General features: G+C 46.4%; 2 protein-coding genes across 3 annotated transcripts in view; one reads left to right on the top strand and one right to left on the bottom strand.

Annotated features, from left to right (window-relative positions):
* Positions 1-19,235, top strand: part of LOC111972670 (centrosomal protein of 85 kDa-like) — an 82,129-nt gene that overhangs the window by 36,104 nt on the left and 26,790 nt on the right. For both annotated transcript variants that reach the window (XM_023999696.1, XM_023999695.2), the window contains exon 3: positions 3,573-4,291. In XM_023999696.1, the coding sequence (XP_023855464.1) occupies positions 3,573-4,291 (719 nt within the window). The remainder of the gene's footprint in view (positions 1-3,572; positions 4,292-19,235) is intronic.
* LOC111972671 (phospholamban-like) lies at positions 8,756-12,636 on the bottom strand. Its single transcript, XM_023999697.2, has 2 exons — positions 12,411-12,636; positions 8,756-9,100 (listed from the first exon to the last, which is right to left on the bottom strand). The coding sequence occupies exon 2, from the start codon at positions 8,915-8,917 to the stop codon at positions 8,756-8,758; it is 162 nt and encodes a 53-aa protein (XP_023855465.1). The 5' UTR covers positions 8,918-9,100; positions 12,411-12,636.

A 19,235-nucleotide genomic window follows, 5' to 3' on the forward strand; every position in this document is an offset into this window, starting at 1 on the left:
CCAGCTTTTATGTCTACTTAACACCTTCCAGACTTTATGTGCTCTAACACCTTCCAGACGTGGTTTATGTCTACTTAACACCTTCCAGACTGGTTTATGTCAATACCCCTTCCAGACTGGTTTATGTCTCTTTAACCCCTTCCAGACGGTTATGTCTACTTAACTCCTTCCAGACTGGTATGTCTACTTAACACCTTCCAGACTGGTTATTCTCTTAACCCCTCCAGACTGGTTTATGTCTACTTAACCCTTCCAGACTGTTTATGTCTACTTAACACCTTCCAGACTGGTTTATGTCTACTTAACACCTTCCGACTGGTTTATGTCTACTAACACCTTCCAGACTGGTTTATGTCTACTTAACACCTTCCAGACGGTTATGTCTACTTAACACCTTCCAGACTGGTTTATGTTCTACTTAACACCTTCCAGACACTGGTTTATGTCACTTAACACCTTCCAGACTGTTTATGTCTCATACACCCTTCCAGACTGTTTGTCTACTTAACCCTTCCAGACTGGTTTATGTCTACACCTTCCAGACTGGTTTATGTCTCTTTAACCCCTTCCAGACTGTTTATGTCTACTTAACTCCTTCCAGACTGGTTTATGTCTACTTAACACACTTCCAGACTGGTTTATTCTCTTTAACCCCTTCCAGACTGGTTTATGTCTACTTAACACCTTCCAGACTGGTTTATGTCTACTTAACACCTTTCAGACTGGTTTATGTCTACTCAAAGCCTTCCAGACTACCTGTGTCAGGCTCAGCGTGTATAGAGACAGCCGAAGGCTGGTTAGTGGGTCTGGTTGCATAAAACACCTTATCTTTTCCTTAAAGTTTCCTTAACTTTAAGTCAGGTGCAKAAAACATTTTAAGGTGAATTTCCCCGTTAAATGAAGTGAAAAAGTTAAGGGTGCCCATGAGGTCCCTGAACTGCTTCATTCAGTATGGATATCAATGTAAACAGCATTGTGGAGGTGAAGGTTGTTTTCATCTGCTCTGGTTACAAAAGAAAAACATCAACCAGCTACCGGTAGCTACTTAGCTAAACAATGGAAGATGCACAATCCATGGCTACAAAGCTGGCTAGTTAGCTCTAAGTACTATTTAAGCTAGCTTGACGTACTTAATATGAACAAGTTGAGAAAAAAGTAACTACAAGAAACGTGATTTATTGTCTTCTGAAGCAATTTGGTTATCCTGTCTTGATTGCTATCTGACAAAATTAAAGCAATCTCTTTGACGAGACATTAGTCAGTGAATCATGCCGTCTCCGTGGTAARCAGATACTCTTTCTGCCATACATACCTTCAAACTACTGTAAAACCCCTCAAGTAGGCCTAAGGACATATTTGAGGGGCTCTATTCCTTAAGGGAAACCTTATGCATCCGGGCCCTGGTTTAGAGTCACCTCTTCCCAGACCAGGTTATTGCACATAGCCAGCTAGGGAAGGAAGTGTCCAATGTGTGAGGTTGAGAGTGGCAGCCGGTCCTGTGTGGAATGGGCTGTCTGAGCCTAACTTGCCCTAGCCCCACCTCCACCCTTCAACCCCCAGCCCCTTCCAGCTGCTCTAGCATTTGCCCTGACACTCAAAAGTGTTAACAAAGGAGCACTTTGTCAGAACCTCAACTAGCCACGTGCCACTGTCTTTGTTAACGGCCCCTCCGCTAATGGTTTCCCGGGAGCTCAAGGTGAGAGCAAACTGAACAACAATTAGCAACGGAATCCGGGTGGTATGGTGGCATGACAACAGGGTCTTTGTCTCAGTACAAATCAGTCAAAGTCGGCTACTTCAGTACAACTTGCAAACCAGTGAAATTGACCTCCATTCTGAACTAARGTTGCTTTCAAAATATTGCCGACAATCTTTTAAGTTGATTGACCTTATAACTCAACCAAGGATAAAATCATTATGCGTCCCCCCCCTGCGTCCTTGCTGCTCATATTAGAGAACATTCCGGTCGTTGGTCGTGGGAGCAGTGCATGGGGGGGTTGCTCTGATGCGTGAATTGCCCTAATGACTAATGTGATGTGAGGAGGGCTGACAGAATGACTGCTCTGTCTCTTCTCTGACTGGCTGACTCCTCCTTCAAAGTGTCACTCTCTGTCACTGTCAGGGTACAGGGGAGTCAGAGCCCTTGGCCTGCAATGCTCTTATTTTGGCCGAGGTTCTTTGGCCTCAGATTATCTGGTCATCTTTTGCTTAGATTCAGTTGAAGGGAACGTTACACAGGGTTAGTTAGGGCCAGGAGCAGTTCTGTGCTTCCTGTACTAGAGGGCTCTGGGATGTTGGAGGACTGCCCTGTCACTCTCAGACTGCTCCTCTGTCTTCCTCTCTCTTGCCTGGTGGAAGATCACTGTCACTGCATGGTTTAGTTTAGCCAACTCCTCTGTGGTGTTAGTTACCATGCTAACAGTTTACCGCATTACAACGGATGACAAAAGAGTTGGCCCGGGCAGCGCTAAGACCATCCCAGGCTATTGTCCTCCTCCCACTCTGCTCCAGCTTCAGCCTCCTTTCTCCCTGTCACTGTGGCTTACTCTCCCCTCCCTCTCCCTGTTCCCCCAACTCACCAGCCAGTCTACTTCCAATAAGTCTGGAAGGAGTAAATCCCTGCTCTGCTGCATTGCAGAGTCCTCTAGTTTTAATGAGATGCACGGAAGCACCGGTGGAGGCTTTGATGCCTTAATATTAGTCTATTGCTGTAAATGAGGGAAGTTGGATATGGGCCACTGGTTGTTGCATCATTGCTATGATGTGCTTAAGTAATGGGCAGAACTTATAATTGGTGATGAGTCCGAGTTCAGTCCTGTCTATATACTCATGGCTAACTAGTGGCCTTCATGCTGAGGTACAGTAGAAGTATCATACGGTTTGGTTCATCCAATGATTAATGACAGGGTGACTTTAACATATGATACTGTCATTCAATTTCAGACCTGCACTGGGGAGATAATTATCCGTGTCTTGCTTTGGTAGTTAGTCATGTTGGTTTAGAAGGGCCCAGCCATAGACACAGTCCTTTGTTTCCCCCGTGCTTCTTTGTGTGTGACTGGCCACATGTGTCTGTTCCATGAGCTGTGTCCTTCATTGCTCACGTTGCGTGATGCCCCTGAGGAAGCAGTGTTCCTAGTATGTCGTATAACACACAGACACACACACACACACAGATCGTGGGTTATTCATGAGGAACATGGCAGATGAGCCCGGGGACACTGACACTGTGGGACACTGACACTGTGGGCGGTGCCTCCACCCATATAGTAACACAGTAACACCCCTCCCGAACATCTGAGCCCTCCAGACAGACAGACTGCAGCGTTCTATGAACCAGGAACACATTTTCTAAAATAATAATGTTCAGTAGTATGAAATGGTTCTTGGAGCACACTGTGCAGTACTGTGTTCAGAATTGGAGCATCCCTTTGTTACTAAATTCTACAGTTGTCAGGCAAGAAACTTCCCAAAAAGTTGTGGTCATGTATTATAGAAATGTATGTGGTTTGGAATATGTAAGATAGTTGAACGAGTCCACCCACACACTGTTCCTCTCTCCTCTCCTCCAGACCACTCCAGCTCCAGCACCACCTTGTCCTTCCAGCCGCTGCGCTCCCAAGGTGCCCTCCCCACGGCCCACGTCATGCCCTCGCCCTCCTCCGGCTCCAAGCTCAGCACAGTGCCCTCCCCTGGGAGCAGCCCCTGGTCTTCATGCCAGCTGCCCTCGCCCCTCGACAGCCCCCTGGACATGAAGGACCCCCGGCCTGTCCGCCGCTGGTCCTCCCTCACCCGCCTCAGCCCCCAGGAGAAGACCATCCCCGGGGGCCGGGCCGCGTACCGCTCTGACCCCCATGGCTCCCTGGACAGAGGGATGCTCTACGGTTACAGACATGACACTCTGGGCCCCACGGACCCCTACCTATCCCACCTGCACTCCCCAGGGGCCGAGGCCAGGTACAAGTACCCCCTGAGTACTAAGACAGACTCTCACTCTGCCTGCTCGTCCCCACTCAAACCCAACACCTTAGACCTGACCTACAGTGCCTTACCGGAGACCAAGCACCCTGGCGTCGGGCTGACGGTACCCAGCCAGAGGGGCCTACCACTGGGCCACCAGACAGTAGGAGGGTCCCCCATCCAGCCAGCAGTGAGGACCCAGATGTGGCTGAGTGAGCAGATGGAGTACCGGCCCCCCGGCCCCGGGCCAGAGCTGTGTGGGGCCCTGTCGGCCTGGCAACAGGAGCAGCAGCAGAGGGAGAGGCTACGGCAAGAGGCCGAGCTCAACCAGGTGAGAGGAGTGGATTGGGAAGTAGGCTACAGTTTCTGTTAGACAGCTAGTCAGGGGACTCTGTCAAGTAAATTGATGAGTGTTAGTTAGTTGTCATGGGTGTTAACCTTTCAGATTTTCAGCACAATATTGCCTGGAGTCTGTACTAAAAACTGGTGAAGATTTCCCTCCAAATTGTGAACCGCTTCATGTAGGACTAAATATGAGGGCATATTGCCCTCTGGTGGGCTTCTGAAGCATTGTCGTTTTTCCTAAAGACAAACAATACAAGATGGTCAGTGCTATCTGGAATCCTCGGGACGTCCCTACCCTAAATCCTAACCTTAACCCTAACTCTAACCTAATCCTTACCTTAACCATTTTAAATGTGAACTTCAATGGGTTAGGGACGTCGCAAGGATCACGTTTCAGGTTTTAATGTCACGTCCACAAGTACAGTAAAATGCCTTTCTTGCAAGCTCTAAACCAAACAATGCAATAATCAAAATCAAAGTAGTACTAAAAATAACATAAGGTAGAACAAAAACACACGCAATTTTTTGTTGTTGAATAACACGAGAAAGTAAGTATGCTAAATACAGGGTCAGTTCCAATACCATATTTACAATGTGCAGGGATACTGGAGCGATAGAGGTGGATCCCGGATTGCACCGATACAAGATACACATCCATTCCAGCATTTCCACGAAGGTTTATATAAAGTAGTTCACATTTTCAATGAAGACAGACAAACTCTTTATGGTTTGTGTGTTTTATCTTTATTTTATAACATTCTTTACAAAATGCGTTGTGGCGTAAGAAAGTGAACAGTGGAGCCAGTGCCTGCAGATAGACAACCGTTCTACAGTAGTTTCATCTTCAGAGAGCTAGAGCTGGACGTGTTTGGTGCATTTACTCTGTATTTATGTCTTAATCTGCCAAAATAAATGAGTCGAGTCTTACTACTGGGCACTAAAACATTTACAGCACACCATTATGTTAGGATATCGCAATAACAATATTATATCTCTCACCGAACAGTTTACACTTACATACCCATTTTTATTGAGTGAAGAATGTGCTGTGAATATGCTAAAACTCATACTGTGCTCAAAAGCAACTGGACACAAAAAGATGAAAAGCAAACCGTCTCCAAAGGGWCGGCCTAACTCAACAGTTACTCTGTGAGTGCAAGAGATTATATCACACCACAAAGGACTGATAACTTTAAAGGTCATATGCAGCTGTTTTTATCTACCTAACTTGTGATTGTTTTCATTTAAAATGGTAAAAAAAATGCTTCTTAGCAAAGGGCAATTTCTCAAGCAAGAATTTTGCTGTGACTGTCTGGGAGTGGTCTGAGTGGGGAGGGGGAAACTGAAAATGAGCTGTTATTTTCAGAGACGTTTGGAACTCTTCTTTCTCATTGGTCTATTATCTAATTTACCGCATCGTGATGTCACCATAGAAGGCCAAAACTCCATCCAACCAAAACAGGCAGAAATTTTAGGCAATCCTTTCAAACAGCTCTAGGGCATTATCATTTTCACAATATTACAGTATTATTCCAACCTCATAGTGTGGAAATATATATATAAAACAGGAAATTCACGTTTTTGAATACACTGGGCCTTTAAATATCGCATACTAGTTTGCCTAATTTCAGTTTATGTGGCAAACAAGAAAGTATAGTGTAGAGAATCATTGTATTGTCTAAACCGCTGTGAAATATATTTTCCATAACCAAAAATARTGTATTTTCAGCCGTTTGTAGCTGAAAAAGAAAGTAAAAGACAAAAAAATGGGAAGCATAGAAATAGCACACATACAACAGATTAGATTAGCTTTCAATCAGAATGACAGATCTATAACGCACATTTCTATGTGAATTGTGTAGGGTCACCCAACATATTGCAGCTTTAATCATTTTCAGTTCCATTTCATTTGTCAGMGGCATCATTCGTGTTCTGTGCTTTGGTCTTAATAGCTTTGAWTAGTCTGACTGTGAGTGTAAAAGCTTTAAAGAGCTTGTTCTCTATGGCTCATATAAACCCATACGTAAAATGTATGCACGCATGACTGTTAGTCACTTTGGATAAAAGTGTCTGCTGAATGGCATACTTAAAAATAAACCATTGGCCAGAATGAAATGTGGTGCAGTTAGGTGATTCTACCACTAGGGGGAGGTCAGCTAAACAGAAGCAGGGCATGCTATTGATTCTCCCATGCCAACATTTTTTACATTCTCTACCATCGGTGGATGGAGCTTCATCCTCCTGTCATATTTTGAATCTCGTGTTACGATCTCATGGAATCCCAGACTTTTCTTCTTTCCAAAAGCTCAAGATCTTGGATTCTAATCCAGCAGGTTCGCAGCCTTTATTCAGTGATTTGATGCTGTGGATGAACAACTGTTGAATAGTAATTAGTCGAAGCCATGGTGTATTTATATGATCAAATCAGAGGTAGAGGGACTCCCATCAGACTCTGTGGCCCTTGGGGACTGGAATTGCTCAACCTAACTACTGTAAGCCATGATGTCAGAGGTCAGCGGTTACATGAGCTTGACCAGGACAAGCATGAGGAGCAACACGATGACGATGAGCAGGAAGTTGAGCATCAGGTTGAGGCCGCGGTTGTTGACCAGATCCATGATGACACTCGACATGGAGAGGCTGGGTTCAGGCTGCAGATACCCCAGGCAGAGTGATCAATTTCTGGTCAAAGCTCTTCAGTTCGGGGGGGGGGGGGTCTTCTGGAAGGTTCCTCAGGAAGGCTAGTGATGGATGGATGATTGGATGGATGCAGATTACATCTCCCTGCTTAGCCCTCACTGAAGCTGTGGTGGTTGTTGGTTCAGCTACAGAGGTCTGAGAGGGGAAAACAGGGGCCCAGTGAGAGACTGGTTCACTTACGCAGACACACATATGATCACACACACACACACGCACACACACGCCAACACACACACACACACACCACACACACACCACACACACACACACACCACACACACACACACACACACACACACACACACACACACACACACACACATACACACACACACACACACACACACACACCACACACACACACACACACACACCACACACACACACACACACACATACCACACACCCACACACACACACACACATATATACAAATCAGATTCCCTTGGGTTAACATTGTCAGTAAGTTTATTTCAGCAGTGCACTGTAGTGTGTCAGTATAGCCAGGTGGCAGTAGGGGGCTGTAGGTTAAGAGTCACTGTGAGGGATGACAGACGTACAGGAGGGTGACACGTGTGCACACAACTTTAACGTACACTTCCCTATGTATTTGTTTGGACAGTGAGGCTAAAAGGTTTAATTTGGCTCTATACTCCAGCATTTTGGATTTGAGGTCAAAAGTTTTATCAGGCGACAGTACAGAATGTCCCCTTTTTATTTCAGGGTATTTTCCTACATATCTGTTTACCGTTTAGAAATGAAAGCACTTTATGTGTCTAGTCCCCCCGCATTTGAAGGTGTCATAAGTATTTGAACCCTTATTTTAGCAGGTCAGTTGACTGAGAACACGTTCTCATTTACAGCAACGACCTGGGGAATAGTGACAGGGGAGAGGCGGGGGGATGAATGAGCCAATTGTAAACCGGGGATAATTAGGTGACTGTGATGGTACTGTATAAGGGCCAGATTGGGAATTCAGACAGGACATGGGGGTTAACTCCTCTACTCTTAGAATAGTGTATTCAATTTAGTCCAAAGTTTAGTGTTTGGTCCCATATTCCTGGCACGCAATGACCACATCATGCTTGTGACTCTACAAACTCGTTGGATGCATTTGCAGTTTGTTTTAGTAGTGTTTCGGATGATGGTGCGCTCAATGATTGGTAAATCATTTATTGTGTCATTTTGGAGTCCCTTGTATCGTGAATAACAATAGAATATGTTTCTGAACACTTCTACATTAARGTGCGGGTGCTACCACGGTTACGGATAATCACGAATGAATCGTGAACAATGATGATTGAGAAAGTAACAGATGGACAAAGATCATGCCGCCAAAACATGCTAGCCTCTCATTAGCATTTTCTTTGGTGGGGTAGGATATTTATGCCCCTTTAGCTTCACTGTGCAAATAAATATGTAGGGGAGTGTATACTGCATCTGGGAACAACAATCTTCTATTGCAACTCTCACACTGCAACTTTATAGTATTATAGTGTCTGATTGTATAAGTCATTAAAATAAATCATGCAGAATTATTAGACTCTACAAAACAGTATATCTGATCTTATCCTACACTAATTCCTGCAAATTCAAAACCATTTTACAAAATATTAAGATAATCTCCATGTTTGCCACCCAATCCCCTCCCCTCCTCTCCCCTTTCATTGTCTGGCCCTCTTGAAGAGTGCATGGCCCTGTTGGGCTGTAGTGTGGCACCTGGCCCCTCCCGGCCCCCCCCCCCCGGCCCTCACATCAACAACACGATGATGTAGATGAGCAGCAGGCAGATGAGGATGAGGCTGAAGTTGACAAAGAGCTCCTGCATGTTCTGCCTGGCCTGGGGGGGCACGTCCACCGCCATGGAGGCTCTGCGGATGGCCGAGCGCATCGTGTGCTGCACCTTATCCATGCTGGGGCTGGCTGGGGCTTGGGGCGGGCTCTGTGGGGTTGGGCGCTAGGCAGTGAGGGGCGAGAGCGTACTCTAGGACAGGTGGACAGAGGGGTGGTGCAGAGGATGGAGAGTGGTGGCGGGGCGGTGACGGAGGGAGGTGAGAGAAGTGGTCCCAGGGCCCAGGGGTCTGGAGGAGCTGCGCTGGGGGGAGGGAGCAGCAGAGAAAGTGGAGTCAGTGAGCATGCAGAAAACACAGACAAAGAAATACTGTTAACGGAGTCAGAATAACATTTTCAGTCACATTCAGTTTCATTAACAATTGGTTCAACTGGAGGGCAAGATACCCCACCCATCCCCTTCATGCCCAACAGTACGGCTGACCCTGTAAAACAACACATTTCACTGCAGCTATCCAGTGTATGTTACAATACAACATCATTTTTTAATCTATATAATCAAACGTCACTCATTTTGGGGCCCCATAACCTCAGGCCTTATAATCAATCACAGATCTCCTATCCCCACTGAGTCTGCTCTCTAGTGTCACGTGTTTGTACTGCTCTGCCCTCCTCTCAAGGTCAAAACAACAGAGAGGGGAGGATAATGGAATGATAATAAAATGGACTCCAACCTCCTGTCGTCTCCCATAATTCATTCCTCTCTATAAATGGCTGACTGGATTTGGCCGATCTTATCTGGGCTTATTCTGTGAAGGACGCACCGCAATGTTTTCTAAAAAGGAAACCGGTTTTGTACTTTTCTCTCAATGGGGTTCATAAGTTGTGAGTCGGAAGCTAGGTTTGAAGAGATGTTTGTACCCTGGATGGTGGCAGTTTGGTATTCATGGTGTATGTTACTTGTTTTTTTTGTATATTTTGGTTAATTTTAATACTAGAATATTGTCAGGGTTCTTGAAGGATGCGATGCTTTAGCTCGATGATTTTATGTGGAATGTGTGTTTTCTATGTACTGTGACAGCTTTAGACATCATATAAATGAATAGCCCACTTCCCTGCTGGGTCTTTGACAACTCCAACATGGAAGTGAGTAGGTGCTGTACGTGGTGTGTCCTATTTGYCTCCACCGCATTCCCTCTGGCAGAATATGGAAGGAAAAACCTGCTGGAGATGACACGCCTTATCGGAACGCAGAACACTTCTAACTGGAGATGAAGCCATTCAAACCACCTCTAATCTCAGTGACGGTGAGGGTGCTGTTGGAGATATTACTGTGGCTAAAGCTGTCCTCCATTTTGTGTCGAGAATATACACACTGGATTGTGATCGTCAGAGCAGCCCTACTTCTCTCTAGTCCGTCCGCACAGGCCTTATCTCTTCTTCCAGAATCCTCTCTCCCCTCAGGGGCTCCTCAGTGACAGGCATGCTCAGGAAAGGTGAGGATCTGTGGGTCACTCTCCCAGCTTTGCCCCTGGTCCCTGCTGGTTCCCTGCCTCTCTGAGTCAGACTACCCATGGCCTGCTCCAGAGTAGAGGGGAGGGAGATGCAAGGCGAGGAGGCGGCCAGGCCCGCTGAAGACCTGCTGACAGCAGTTATCTGCCCGGCTCCAGCTATGTGCCAGRGGGTATTCTTAGGGCTGACCTTTGGCTATCTCAAAGAGGTGGAGTCCATTTCGACACTAGCCAAACCTAAACCCCTCTTTAAACATCCCTCTGACCTGACCTCGTGAACACCACCAGTGTGGAGGGAGGGGAAGTGCGCGTGCAAAGCATGGGTTGGGTGTAGGAGAGCGTGCGGATTTAATGGGTTAGGATGTAGAATCGGAGGAATCTCGCTAGAGTCCTGATAATGAGTCTGTGAGGATTAAGGGCCTTTCTTCTGTCCACTAAAGCATCTAATACATCTCTGCTAAGAGATCATTATCTTTCTACATGTTTTGAGTCGTGTTGTTTTACGTTCCATTGTGGTTGAGAGGAACGCTAGGCTATACCCCGGTGTTCCAAGAAGATCACAGGAGCCCCCCAGCCTAAAAGGAACTGGAGGGTTCTGGGTAAGAGGGGTTACTAGTGAATGACGTCGGAGCCCAGGCTGGCACAAACATACCTCCCTCACCCTGGTCACATGACACATGGGTTTGCTTAACGCACCATGCCTTCAGCGATGAGTGGCAATCAAGCGGCATGTCAACACCAAATGCCCCCAAGRGTTCCGCTCTGGGGTGGTCAGGAGTTGTTCTCCTCATGTCAGGACAAGGGGATATGATAAGTTCATTAATAATAGCCTCTCCCCTGGCACTACTAAACATGTCACCGTCTACTCATTCACTGCCCCCTGGATTCACCCACCCTTACAAGGGCATTCTGAAGGGGAGGCCAAGGACACAGCAGGATGAAATGACAAACTAATAGAGGCTGTTATTGAAACCCTATGGGGACGTTGTTTGGATTGTAAACCCAAACCCGCCATTCCTCTCCATGAAAGAGTCRACATGGAGCGACGGAGCCAGTGGGTGAAAAACAAAGCTGAACATGAAATCGAATCGAACCTAAGAAGGAAATCCTTCTGAAACCTGGCAGAAGCGTTCACAGGCCAATAATGTTCGTTTTATTTATTTTTTCTGCTCTCTTGGCGTAGTTCCTGTGAAAATGAGTCATCTGGAGGGAGAGGGAGGAAAGCTTTCAATGGGCTTGGCCCCCAGCACTGAACTTTCCATGATGGCATCACACAGCGATGCACAGGGAGCTGTGGGCATTGCTTTGGTTGTGTGGCCCAGGAGAGGGCATACGTGAAATGTTATACAGTCCCAATTACGGTACACATAGCAGTGTGAACAATGGTCAGTTGACAACCACAAAATGTCTGTTCTATTCAAACAAAATGTATCTTCATAACAGCCTCTTCCACTTGGTATTGAAATATAGGATTACAATGAATATGAGAAATGATTACCGGTAGATTCACTGCACTGAGGCAAGCTAGAGAGGGCCATTTTCATGATAGACCCATGTGATTTCCAGTTCTCTCCTCTAGTGTTTGTTGGTTGGCAGTAACCTTTCCCTGTCTACAGACTCCCTTTGTGTCCTGTCTGCTCATTTCAATCAATGCAAATTCCAGGCCTTTGCCAGATGCAAATGTGTGTGTTGTGGATAGGTCACGGCTAGCCTCTGATGTGTGTGTGTGTGTGTGTGTGTGCACGCGCTGCTCTGTTTGTTTACAGTAGGACAGTTAAGTTCAGTACTACTCCATCCTAAACGTCAGGATACCTTTGTCTCAGGATATAGCCTTCATGACAACACTATTGCGTATTGCAAGATCAATCAATGCTTGAGAGACAAATACAGTTGCTTAAGTATTCTGTGAGTCTTATCCGTTTGAACTATTAGTGCTTGACCTTGTGAATAAATTATACTTAGGGAATTCTTTGGAGCCCCGCAGAAATGCATTGTTATTAGTTTCAAGGTAATGTCGATATCATCGTATAGCTGGAACAATATTACAATATTGCTTTCTTTACAGCACTTAAGTTGTCATTCTCGTCAGGCCTGTGCACTTACCTGCTCCAGTGGAGTGGACGGATAGATGGATGGATAGATGTTGATCTGGAGGTCACAGACCGTCTGGTGAGGAGGCTGGGAGAAAGGCTGTGGATTCAGCAGCAGCAGCAGGCGAGGAGGTTCTCTGGCAGCACTCTACACTATGTCACCTTGTTTATGGGAGGAAAAGCAGATGGGCGGAGAGTAGAGAAGAGAGAGGGAAGGGAGAGAGAGGGGGAGAGAGGGATGTAGCTGCCTGGGGGAGTGGCATCGCTGCTATGTGGTCTGTTTATCCTTCCATTTTGGAAGAGGAGGGCACGGATGGGCAGAGCGGCCTCCCCTCTCTCACCTGGCTAGTACCACTCGTTCTGAACAGGGTCTCTCTTTCCCTCTGCTGGAGGACCTAAACCATCTGAACCCTGAGGAGTTTGACCTGTGTGTCTTCACTGTCTCTATCAGGTCATACTTAGTCATTCTGAAATGGCAAACACAGGCTGATTGTCAGTCATGAAAGTGATGCGCAGCCACAGCTGAAAAAGCACAATGTTGTGGTTGCTGTGCTTCTTTTCTCTCTCAGGAGAGTTTCCGAGAATGAATCAATCCTCAGCCACGTCGCTTACTTGTGTCTTATTGAGAGTTTGTTCCCTTTCAGCTTTTCTGGCTTCCGTTGTGTGTGTGCTTCCTAACCCGCATAGACTCTGTTTGTTTGGACTGTCTATTGCCGTTTCATGCAGTCAGTCCTCTCTGTGTTCCTGACTGTATCAGAGGAAACACAGTGGTCATCAATCTCTCCAGGGGCTCTGAATCTGAAAATCTTTCCTGCACAGTTTTCAGCCCCAAAACAGAAACAAATCGTGCCTTTTCGGCCCTCTGCTCTTCCTTAAAAGGAGCGTTTAGCTGGGTCTTGACTCGATCAAAACAAGCTCAGAATAGTGCATTTTTTATATGGCCGTTGCTTTGAAGAAGGAGGAAGGGCGACGGGGGGGGCGAACGAAGTTGGGACGACATGCTTTGTCCCTTTTTTCTCTGGCTTGGGTGGTACTGTTCTTGGAACACCTGGCACCCCCTCCTGCGGTGGCACAGGTATGCCCAAACAGGTGTCGGATGCCAGCGGTCGGTGCCCTTCATTAGAGGTTTAATAAAGCATTACACATTTGAGCTGTTTACCGATTGTACTCTCCACACACACACACACATACACACACACACACACATACACACACACACACATACATACACACATACATACATACATACATACATACACACATACATACATACATACATACATACATACATACATACATACATACATACATACATACATACATACATACATACATACAGTACATGCATTCATACACACACTCCATTTATACCTACTGTGTCTCTGCACGGCATTCTCCCAAACCCTCTCATCATCATCTGTTTACATCAACGATGTCGCTCTCGCTGCTGGTGATTCTTTGATCCACCTCTACGCAGACGACACCATTCTGTATACCTCTGGCCCTTCGTTGGACACTGTGTTAACTAACCTCCAGACGAGCTTCAATGCCATACAACTCTCCTTCCGGGGCCTCCAACTGCTCTTAAATGCAAGTAAAACTAAATGCATGCTCTTCAACCATTTGCTGCCTGCACCTGCCCGCCTGTCCAGCATCACTACTCTGGACGGTTCTGACGGTTCTGAATATGTGGACAACTACAAATACCTAGGTGTCTGGTTAGACTGTGAACTCTCCTTCCAGACTCACATTAAACATCTCCAATCCAAAATTAAATCTAGAATCGGCTTCCTATTTCGCAACAAAGCATCCCTTACTCATGCTGCCAAACATACCCTCGTAAAACTGACCATCCTACCGATCCTTGACTTCGGCGATGTCATTTACAAAATAGTCTCCAACACTCTAATCAACAAATTGGATGCAGTCTATCACAGTGCCATCCGTTTTGTCCCCAAAGCCCCATATACTACCCACCACTGTGACCTGTACGCTCTCGTTGGCTGGCCCTCGCTTCATACTTGCTGCCAAACTCACTGGGAGGCAGGTACTAAGGGCCAGGGCGGGCCACGGTGAGCTGCAGCTGGCGTGTCCTCTGGCTGTATGTGTGTCAAGGCCATGCTCTATGCTTTAAGGGCCCGATTCCGACTTAGGAAATGACGCCTTTCCTAAGCACTTCTCAGTAGTTGGTATTCAGACTTCCCTTTATGAAGGTGCGTAACAGGCTTGGTAGAGGTGGGTCCCTTGCGCTCGCTGAATAAATGTGGTGGAATTATGATGGAATTAAGTCAAAGTCAGAATATGGTGTATCTGCAGACACACCTTCATTTCTTAGATGTACACCCCGAATGTATACCCGTCGCAAGACCCACTGCTTATTAATGAAACCCTCTTAGGCCTCACTCCCACCTATCTGATATATCTACTGCAGCTCTCATCCTCCACATACAACACCCGTTCTGCCAGTCACATTCTGTTAAAGGTCCCCAAAGCACACACATCCCTGGGTCGCTCGTCTTTTCAGTTCGCTGCAGCTAGTGACTGGAACGAGCTGCAAAAAACACTCAAACTGGACAGTTTTATCTCCATCTCTTCATTCAAAGTCTCAATCATGGACACTCTTACTGACAGTTGTGGCTGCTTCGCGGGATGTATTGTTGTCTCTACCTTCTTGCCCTTTGTGCTGTTGTCTGTGCACAATAATGTTTGTGACATGTTTTGTGCTGCTGCCATGTTGTGTTGCTACCATGCTGTGTTTTCATGTGTTGCTGCCATGCTATGTTGTTATCTTAGGTCTCTCTTTATGTAGTGTTGTGGTGTCTCTCTTGTTGTGATGTGTGTTTTGTCCTATATTTTTATTTATAATTCCAGCCCCCGTCCCCCGCAGGAGGCTTCTTCTGGTTGGCCGTCATTGTAAATAAGAATTTGTTCTTAGCTGACTTGCCTAGTTAAATAAAGGTTAAATAAAACATTTAAAAATACAAATGTAAAGGTAAAGTCTAATGCATTTGCAATGCTCAGATCACGGCAGTCCCAATGTATCCCCACTAGGGTAGGAGAGGTGGAGGGGGAGGTGTGTGTCAGTGTGCAAGGCTGGGAGAGAGTGCTGAAAGCTGGGGTGTCTGCACTGGAGGGCCCTGGAAGGAGGGCGGCAGGGGCGATAACGTTCTAGGAATTGGCAGCAGATTAGCTGTGCTATGTGATAGAGTGGCGCTCGCCTCGCCACGGCAGTAGCCAAGGGATAGAGAGAGAGAGAGAGACTCAGAAAGAGGTAAAGAGAGAGAGAGAGACTCAGAAAGAGGTAAATAGGGAGAGAGAGAGAGAGAGAGAGAGAGAGAGAGAATATGGCTTGTCTCTCTCCTCCATATTGCCCCACCATACTACAGTATAATGAGTCAGCCTGCCTGCTTGCCTGCCTGTCAGGTCTCCAGGGCGCTCCTAGACGACCTCCTCTCCAGCAGTGAGACAGAGAGATGGACAGAGCGAGCTACAGTTATTAGCCTGCTTGGCTCCCAGGTGTCATTTAGTCAGGCATCTCCACAAGAATTCATTGGGAACAAAGTTTTGTTGTTCCCAATGTGCCAGGTTCATTTTAATTGGTAACATAGATGCAGCTGAAACCAGGCCCAAAGCCAAATGCTGACCTCGTCTGGTGATGGAGAGAGTGGAGAGAGACAGGCTAGGCCGTTTCTGTTGGGAAATTAGAAAATGTTACAAATTCTACTCAATTTAAATGGATGCAATTAAAGATTGTATGGCTAAATCCAGGACTACAGTACATAATATGTAGGCCTAGTAGAAGTGTGAGAAAGCTAGTGAGAGATTTTGTAAATCTAGCTAGTGAGATGTAGTAGCAGTAGGTGCTAACAAGCTAGCAAGTCCACTTCAGGGCTAACCTGGGTCATAGCCGTTACATGTAACTCAAGCCTCGCTATGCTAACTAGCCAATAGCACCTTTGACCAGTGGGCCTAATAGATTTACCTACAGCAGCAAACAGACCGTTTGTTGCTGTAATCTGATTTGATCCTTTAAATTAACTGTCCAGTGAAAATCTCACTTTCAGAAGTTCATATTTTGTTAACTCATACCCAAATAATGTTGTTGACTCATCCTATACTCCTATTTGTCAAAGCATAAAATGGAAGAAAAACACCCCGCCTCAAACTTGCATCTCAAACAGACCGTTTCAAAAATGCTTGCTATTTCCTGATAGAGTATGATGTCATACTTTTGAGGAGGATGAGCTGGCCAATCAGCGGCCTAGAGGACGATGTCCTGGCCAATCAGCGGTCTACTCGCGTTAATATTTTTAACGACTGGTATACGCCCACACCATTCCAACAAAGAAAAGCTGCTTTTTAACATACTTAATTGAAAACTTTTTAAAGGAAAACTATTTCACTCATATTGTAAGCAATTATAGGTCATATTTCATAAAAATCGGGAAACACTGGACAGTTACTTTAAGTAATAAGCTCTGCCAGGAAGATAGTCTTTTGACAGGATTAAAGACCACCTCCCAGTAAGAATGCTTTGAACTTGAAATACACTGGCGTATGTGGGACACATTATAAAAGATGATTCGGTTTCTGGTTCGTTAGTTTGGTGTGTGCATGCCTGTGTGTGGGTGTGTGCGTGTTTCCATCTTCCTGTGTGGTACAGATGAATAAACCCAGCTCCCCAGGCATCTAAATGAAACTGTCTTGTCGTTTGGCAGAGTTCAGCAGGCAGCAGCACAGTGTAATGTCTGGGTCTGTCTGGGAGCAGCTGTTGCTGTTACTGCATTTCAACTGTAATTGGTTGAAATGACTGTGTGGAGGAAGAAAGCGACAATATGGTCATTAGGTGGAACACTGAAAAACCTGTTGCSGGACAACCGGAGATATACAGTATGCTCCTGCTCTAGGTCTAGTGACAACGTGAGGGAGCCTGATACTGGGTCTAGGGCCTGGTGCTGGGAGTAGGCTTCCTCTGGTATTAAACCAATGAAGAAAGAGTGTGTGGTGCGGGGTTAGCAGGCATGCAGTGATAACATCACCCCTGCTGCACCCATGGCCATGACCTCAGTCAGAGGGCGCTGGGTGTTGCTTTGTGTTGGGCTTTGCTATCAGCTGGTGGGGACAGCTATGCCCCAGATCAGCCATTCATCCCTAATGTTAAAGTAAATCCCCCCCAGCCCAAGAGCCTCCGACTGCATGGCGACAAACTAACTGCACCCCACCCACCTTCTCTTAACATACTCTCTCTCTCTCGCTCGCTCTGTCTTTCTCTTTCTATAAACTTGGCAGGCAAGTGGACAGCCTCTCTTTCACCATTGATTCCCAGAGAAAGGCCTCCAGCGTACAATGCCATTTCATTTTTAGCACATACTAATGCACAAACTTGACCGTCATTTTCATGATTTTTTCATGCTGACTTCCGCTCCCTGGGTGGTGTTCCTGCTCCCTGAAGGCTGTAGTGGCAGTTTGGTGCTCTGCCGTCCCCAGAGACACACTGAGTGTCCTCTACACAGGCGACACCTCCTCAGTTTGTCATGCTCGCTATTTAGGTTGGGTTTAGACCAGCCTAAAACAAAAGAGAGTCGGAGCTTCCCTCCGTTTCCTCTGCAGAAAACCACATAAACCATCATGTGTGGTGATATTGTGATGAGAGGGCCGAAGCCAGCAGTGGGATCCAGAATTCAGGCCAGTCCCTGTGGGTCCCACTGGCCTATCCTGTCTTACCCTGGCCTGMCCTGGCTTGGCCTCCTCATACAGTGTTGTGGAAACTCCCCATGTTTCCCTCCAGCTTGTTTGTTGTCAGTACAGCAGTGTCCCTACCTTTTTATTGGGGCCCTTTTGTAATATCTCCTATCTGCTGAGTTCTGAGAGCCCATGTGTACTAGCTTATCTTACCAGGATACAGTGGACACGTCTCTGCTTGTTTCTGCCCGCTGCTGTGGCCACAGTCACACAATGGTTTGTTAAAAATAGGCTAAGCTATGTGAAGTGGATCTGGAGTCAGGGACGGATGGATGTCTGCCAGTGGAGGCTGCTCAGGGGAGGACGGCTCATAATAATGGCTGGAACGGAGCGAATGGAATGGCATCAAACCATGTGTTTGATGTATTTGATACCATTCCACTGATTTCCCCTCCAGCCCTCCCCAATTAAGGTGCCACCAATCTCCTGTGATGTCTTCCTAACCTGGTTCCTATCAGGGCATGGGGGGGGGGGGGGGGGTGGCAAAGCCTCACAGGAGGGGGTCCTTTTAACAGGGCTAGAGATATCTAGGGCATTAATAGGAGAGGTATTTTTAACCTGGTGGCAGGCAGGGCAACTCAAAGTCCGACTGTCACTGGAGAAGAAAAAAAATGAACAGACAATAACCGAGGGGTTACACGCATCAGATAAGCAGAACGCAGTATGTGGTAATGGCTCTTGTGTCCAGGATCCATATGATTGGTGTGCATTGTTTGTGCACATAGCGCCATAGCACCACCATACCACCCGTGACTAAGCCTGAAGTCTGTTGTAGACACACTGTCCCGTCCACCATATTAGAATACCTATGGGATTCTTCAGGGTTTCAGATATGGTTTGAGAGTATAGAAATAAAGACTTAGATGTTGCAACCTCCTAACCTTCAATCTTATGGAGACTGAGACCAGATTATAATAGTACGGGATGTGTTCAGTAACTGAATTTGTCCAATAGGAACACCCATTTTCATCTTTCCGATTCAAATGATTTTCTATTTCATGCCTACTGAACGTGATATGTCTGTCTCTGCCCTGTGCCCCTGTGCCCTGTGCCCCTGCAGTAGTAGATAGTGAGGACATACCTGACCCATATCGTG

Source organism: Salvelinus sp. IW2-2015, linkage group LG14 (genome assembly GCF_002910315.2).
Source record: "Salvelinus sp. IW2-2015 linkage group LG14, ASM291031v2, whole genome shotgun sequence".
NCBI lineage: Eukaryota > Metazoa > Chordata > Actinopteri > Salmoniformes > Salmonidae > Salvelinus > Salvelinus sp. IW2-2015.